The 7,079-nt window shown below is 37.9% G+C and overlaps 2 protein-coding genes across 2 annotated transcripts; both read left to right on the top strand.

The window, feature by feature from the left end:
• On the top strand, positions 340 to 2,896 carry LOC107635510 (pentatricopeptide repeat-containing protein At3g02490, mitochondrial). The gene is made up of 2 exons (XM_016338995.2): positions 340 to 2,368; positions 2,559 to 2,896. Exons 1-2 carry the CDS (start codon positions 346 to 348, stop codon positions 2,570 to 2,572), a joined length of 2,037 nt encoding a protein of 678 aa, XP_016194481.2. The 5' UTR covers positions 340 to 345; the 3' UTR covers positions 2,573 to 2,896.
• On the top strand, positions 4,086 to 4,745 carry LOC107635509 (ubiquitin-40S ribosomal protein S27a). Its single transcript, XM_016338994.2, has one exon. It carries the CDS (start codon positions 4,148 to 4,150, stop codon positions 4,613 to 4,615), a length of 468 nt encoding a protein of 155 aa, XP_016194480.1. The 5' UTR covers positions 4,086 to 4,147; the 3' UTR covers positions 4,616 to 4,745.

The following is a 7,079-nucleotide window of genomic DNA, read 5'->3' as shown; positions in this document are numbered from 1 at the left end:
TGTACCAGAAATACCAGTGTTTCAGTTATTTTAACCGTCGATCTGAATTATAAAAGAAAATATAATATATATTAATTAAAATCAACGGTTAAAAATTAAAACAACTGGAACACCGATATCTCCAGTACACTTGAAATTTTTCGTATAGTTTATATCAATGTATTGGTTTTTTCTAAAACACTATATCCATGTATTGTTTGTGTTTTCATATATTTTGGTGTATTTTTTGTTTTTTCTTTGGACAGTGGTATATTGCTTGTGTTTCAATATAGCTAAATGGGTCCAACTTTATATTGGCCCAAAATCAAAGCCCGAATCTTCAATAACCCAAAAAAATGGAAATGGATGCAAAATCATAATTCCTGTAAAACCCTAACCCTAGATTCTCTCTCTGTGAACTTCTTCCCTCACTCCTTCATTTCACTGCAAAGAATCTCCTTGATCCTATTCGCAGAAATGAGACACCAATGGCGTCTTCTCCATCTTCTCCGCTCCCACAACCACCATCATCTTCACGCGCTTCGCTCTTCCCCTTCTCCTTCGATCCCTCGCTTCACCACCACTGCAAAATCAATCCCTTCGATCCCAATTTTCCTTCGCACATTCTCCTCCGAGCCCGTCCTAGCACAACAACAAGCTGATTCCGACAGCCACCTTCTCGTAATATCCGAGGTTTTCTCGAAACCCAGGGATGTCAATGACGTCAAGAGCCGCCTCGATTTGAATCGCGTTTCCATCAACCACGACGCGATCAACGGGATTCTCGCGAAGCTCGATTCCAATGCTGACGTGGCGAGGAGGTTCTTCCGGTGGGTTCTGGAAGCCGATCCGCAGAGATTGAGCTCCAAATCGTACAACTTGATGCTTCGCGTTTTGGGAACCAATGGATTCACTGAGGAGTTTTGGGAATTGGTGAACGAGATGAAGAAGAAGGGTTATGGGGTCTCTAAAAATGTCCAAGATCGGGTTTTGGAGTATTTTGAGAAGAATGGAAAAAAGGATGATGCATCGAAGTTGAAATGTTTATTTGATAACGGTTCGTTGAGTAGTAACTCCAGTGAGAAAATTTGGCTTAGGGTTTGTAAGATTGTTAAGCACAATGTTTGGAGTGATGATGTTGAGAAGCAAATTAGGGAATTGAATATGGAGTTTTCCGGCGAAAGGGTTAACTTGATCATAGAGAAGTTAGGCGGCGAGGAGCCGAATAAGGCATTGATATTTTTCCGGTGGTTGGAGGAGAGTGAATTGTATAAACATGATGGAAGTAGTTACAATTTCATGGCTAGGGCATTGGGGAGGGAAGATATGATTGATAGGTTTTGGAAGCTTATTAGTGAAATGAAAAGTGCAGGGTTTGAAATGGAAGATGAGACGTTTTGTAAGGTTCTGGGGAGGTTTTGCAAGAGGAGAATGATGAAGGATGCCGTTGAGCTTTATGAGTTCGCAATGGCCGGAGAGAAGAATAATAAGCCTTCGCCTGAGTGCTGCACCTTCCTGTTGAGGAAGGTTGTTTCTAATAAGGAGTTGGATATGAATTTGTTTTCGAGGGTTGTGAAGGTTTTTACTGAAAATGGGAATGTGTTGACATATTCAATGGTTGATTCTGTTCTTAGGTCTTTGACCAGTGTTGGTAGGATTAAAGAGTGGAATAAGGTTTTGAAAGAATTGGAATGCTATGGTTTTGTTGCTAGAAGTAATCTACAGAGTAAGATTGCGTATCGACTCAGTGCTTCCGGTAACAAGGAAGAAGCTGGTGATTTTGTGAATGGCGTCGAGGCATCTGGTTCCGCAGAACGCAAGACATGGGGGTCTTTAATTGAGGGACACTGTGTTGCTGGAAACCTTGACAAAGCTTTTGATTCTTTGAAGGAGTTCGTCGACAAAGAAGGCGTGAGTTCTGCAGGCTATGCTTTTGATGTGCTGGTTAATTCATATTGCCAAATGAAGAAGGCGAAAGATGCAAGCAACATTCTCTCTAAGCTGGTGAATGAAAAAGGATTGAAGCCATGGCATTCGACTTACAAGCTGCTCATAACTAAGCTTTTGGCTCAAGGTGGATTTGAAGATGCTTTAAACATTTTGGGCTTGATGAGAAATCAGGGATATCCTCCTTTCACTGATCCAATTTTAGACCATATATCAAAGTCCGGGAGTGGTGATGATGCTGTTCTGTTTCTGAAGGCAATGACTTCGAAGAGGTTTCCCTCTACATCTGTGGTTCTCCGAATGTTTGATGCGTTTTTTAAGCGTGGAAGACATGAAGAAGCACAAAATTGCCTTTCAAAATGTCCGCAATACATTCGAAACCACGCTGACGTTTTGAATCTCTTTTGTTCCATGAACTCTAAAGAAGGTGCTGCTTCTTCTGGTATGTTAGCTGCTTAAGTTTTTTCAGAATATAATTTGATACTGTACTCTTTAGAAGATTGTAACAATGGCAGTTGTTCAGAAGTTTTGGCCAAATTTATTCATTTGTCCTTGTTCTAACACTGTTGATCTCAAAAGTTAAATATAGCTTTTTGAATAAAGCAAAATAACTAGAAATTTTTTTATGATAGGACGAGATGTGTAGTTTCCATTCTACCTCAATTCCTGTCTTCTACATCAGCATATGCGACTGAACAACAACAAACAAATAACTTTTGCTGGTATTTTGATCATCCACATTTTTACATTCAATTCATTCTATTCTAGATTCTACTACGCCCCTGGTCTGGGTTACAGTTTTATGCAATGTGATCAAAAGGTGTTGCAAAACTTTGTTACTTGTTTTCTAAGCTTGGTTTGTTTCGCTTGTTGATCAAGTACCATAGTGTGATCAATATAGGGGACGTGAGTGTATAGGTCAAACAGAGAAATGATTTATGTCATTTAAGGGGTGAGTGTAATTTATCCATATTTTGGATTCTTGTATGCACAAGACTGAAATTCGAACCTTGCTAAATGGAGCAGGAAGCTAACTATTAGACTAATCTAATTTGGTAAATTGAATCCTTCTCTATTACACTAATCCAATTTGGTTAATTGAGTCCTTCTCTATTACGATATAATATTAGGAATCACGAATGTGACTGTTCCATCCTATCTTCTATAGCCCAAAAGGTGAAAGTGAAGCGACTGGATGGAGTGTACTACTAGTTATCATAACCTCAACTAATTTATAAAAAGTGTGATATTACTAACATTAGCTATCACAGCATCATGATAATCAAATTGCAATTCCACCTGTTTTAAAGTAATTTAGAAATTATACTATTACGGTTACACGTTTTAATAAGTTAAGAAAGTTACTCTAAAAGTTATACTAAGTAATATTATGGACGATTTTTCTTCCTCTTTTTACTATTTGCCTCTTCCTCTTCTTTCTCACTTTCTCGTATCTTCAAAGCGAAAATGGCACTGTGTTAGTACTGATAGTAATACTGAGTTACTTTGCTACCCAAACGAGAGTGACCGAGTTCAAATCTTCATAACATGGACTTCCCATTCATGCATGTATACACGTCACAACCGAGTATAAAATGGTCAAAACCGATTTCTCTCAAGTCTTACCTACATTACCCAGAGTGTCCACGTTGTTTTCTTGCTTACGGATGAAATTTCCCCTTCATGTTGTAATGACGAAATCATTATCAACGATTTCTGAATTAGAAAGCAATAGCCCATGAACTTGTGTTTCACCAATCTACTCCATTATTTGAAATTTGGGTATTTTATACCCATTATCAAAAATAAAACCAAACCATTTAATTTTATATTTTCATTTCAGCAAAAATAATTATGTATTTTTTTTTTGGTCTTAGCAAAAATAATTATGTATAGATAATCTTATAAAATTCTTTATACTCGATCTTTGGAAAATGAGAAATCTTTTGTATTTTTAATCAGTCGAAGATTTATTTGTCGTCAAGAAAAAAGATTAGGAACTTGTTTGTTATTGTTTTTTTATAAACTCTTAGGGAATAGTTTTTTTTTTATTTGGGTCTTGGGCTACCCACTAGCATACACGGATACACGAGCCCAAGCAACGAACCACGCATGCGTGAAACCCTAACCTTAATTCCATTCTCACCATATAAATTAAAACCTGAGCTTCCAGACTCAGTTAGAGCGTAGAGTCCTCCTTCTCCCACCGGCAGCCGCAAAGATGCAGATCTTCGTGAAAACCCTAACGGGGAAGACCATCACCCTGGAGGTGGAGTCTTCCGACACCATCGACAACGTGAAGGCCAAGATTCAGGACAAGGAAGGCATCCCTCCGGACCAGCAGCGTCTCATCTTCGCCGGCAAGCAGCTGGAGGACGGCCGCACCCTCGCCGACTACAACATCCAGAAGGAGTCCACCCTCCACCTCGTCCTCCGCCTCCGCGGTGGCGCCAAGAAGAGAAAGAAGAAGACCTACACCAAGCCTAAGAAGATCAAGCACAAGCATAAGAAGGTGAAGCTCGCCATCCTTCAGTTCTATAAGATCGATGACAGTGGTAAGGTTCAGAGGCTTAGAAAGGAGTGCCCTAACGCCGAGTGCGGTGCTGGAACTTTCATGGCTAACCACTTTGATCGCCATTATTGCGGCAAGTGTGGCCTCACCTATGTTTACCAGAAGGCTGCTGCCTAATTTCCTTTATTTTAATTTTGATTTCTCATGTCGTAATTTCGGATATTAAGACTGCTATGTTAAAGGTTTAATTCATGTTTCGATGTTGAAAAATATCGTTTATTTTATTGCTTTTTACTGCTACTTGTTACTGCTCTGCATCCAAATAAGCATGATTCACTGTGCTACCTTCAAATTTATTTTGTTTATATAACGTCCATAAAAGGAGAAACATGTCAGGCTCCGCTCCGCAAGCTTTTCAACACTCTGCTGCTCCTATAGTGTCAAACAGATGAATTATGTGTATAATTTTGACAAACTTCAGGGAACGTGAGTGTAATTTATCCATAGTTTATTTTAACACTTGAAATTATGTGACTGCCCCCATCCTATTTTGTACTATACTACCATTTTATCATAACTTCAATTTGACATTAACACCATCAAAAGGTGTCGTCATACTTCGTTACTTCTTTTCTATTGCCTGTTGATCAAGTACAATAGCGATCAATATAGAGGGGTGTGAGCACAAGTATAATTCTGTTTCAAACTCCGGCTGGTATTGTAAACTCTGAGTTGGATTAAGCTGATTGTTCTTAATCAATAGCTGGCCCAGAAAATGGGTTACCCCTAATAAAACAGTCACTTGTTAAACCCTCTACCCCCACCCACTCACCAAAAGAAAAAGATGTCAAAGGTCATTTGTTAATTTTTAGAATCAAGATTGTCAATTTGCATTATTAATTAAATTAGGAAAACAGTGTAACGCAGGGATGAGAATTGCCCCTTCAAAAGTTTCTTCCGAAGCAACAAACTGAACAAAGTCTCTAAATTCCAGCAACTGCTCTCCAGGCTTCGGGTGTCCCAAAATATTTTGGCACACATGTGAAATATTCTTATATTAATATCTGATCTTCTGGGCTGGCCCAGGAAAATAGAGAGGTGACCGATTAACCATCAGCGTCTGAAATTTGCCCAGCCAATGATTATGATCAAACCCAATCAATTTTTAATGTGATAGATATTGTACTCACTTTGGGCTTTTGGCCTCGGTACAAATAAAAAGAATTTACTCATTTTGTCTAAAAGACTCTTTACTTAACCAAAAAAATCTTGACAAAGAGAAAATAAAGGCAGCAAAAAAATACAAGACAATAAACACAGTAAAAATAGTATAATCTGTTGTCATTTTCGGCATAACCATCAATAACTAAACGGATCAACACCACACCATTTCCTTTAACTAAAAAATGACCTATTTATAATTCCATCAATACCTGTCTCTGAGTTTTGGAACACTCTGCTATTCCGTTCCAATCAAATATTTTAAATAATTGAAAAGAAACCTATCAACCACTTCTTATGCTCAGAGTTACGACCAGTCACTCCAATCCAACTCTCAAAAAGCCCTTTGACAGTCTTTGGAATAGCCCAAGCTTTATCAGCACATGTCAATCAAGCACACCACACCTGCCACGTAAACTCACAGCTAAAAAATAAATGATGCACAAATTCTACATTTTTTTACACAGAACACCAATATTATCACTATGAAGAATAATTCCTAACCTACTCAATCTCTTTTTAGTGTTAACCCTGCCTACTACAAACCATACAAATAGTTCAACTCTTGGAGGAACCAATCCTTTCGATATGGTACTAGTGAAGCTATAGCTTGTGATGTCCTCCGAGAGAGTCTCTTTCTACAACACCTGCACAAATGAATTAGTAGAAAAAAAAAAAAACACATGTTCTGTCCAATTTCTATATAACTGTATTATCTCTACCAGATGAAAATCTAACTAGCCGTAACCGGTCATGAAATTGATTGAGAAGCTCTAACTCCCATTGGAATAAATCTCTCCTCCAGTGAAAGCTCCATACCCACTCTAACCCATCCCAGAACCCACAGTCCCCTATGATAGATTCTTTTTTATTTGAAACAGAGAAGAGTCTCGGACAACTCTCTTTCAAAGACCTACTCTGTAACTAATTATCCTCTCAAAATCGAATACATCTTCTATTTTTCACCTCTATAGACAGACCACTGATAATTTTATCTCTCACCTGTTGCTCCTTAATATTAAGCTGGCAGAATTTTTTTACGGGTCATCTTTTGTCGGTAATGACTATTTTGATAACATTGATTACAAGAATATACAACCTTCTTTCACAATGGACAGTCTTTTTTCAAAAAGTGTCACCATCACTTGAACAGAAGTGACGCATTTCTGATCAAGACATCAAGACCTAATACCAAAGAAATAAAAAGCAGCACGACCTTAGTTCAATAGTGATGATCTCTATCTTACAATAAGTACATTCGAAACTTAGTGAGGCGATTAATGGATGAAATCTCTTAGTGCTATATGCTTGGATATTTGATTGTTGTTGCATTGTTGTAATATGACCAAAGAAGAAATGAAATAAATGTGCTTTTCATTTATGTTTTTATTTTTTATTTTTATTTTTATTATTTTTCTAT

This window comes from Arachis ipaensis, chromosome B04 (assembly GCF_000816755.2).
Source record: "Arachis ipaensis cultivar K30076 chromosome B04, Araip1.1, whole genome shotgun sequence".
NCBI lineage: Eukaryota > Viridiplantae > Streptophyta > Magnoliopsida > Fabales > Fabaceae > Arachis > Arachis ipaensis.
Note: the sequence above shows the minus strand (reverse complement) of the source record. Positions and strands in the feature narration are given on the sequence as shown.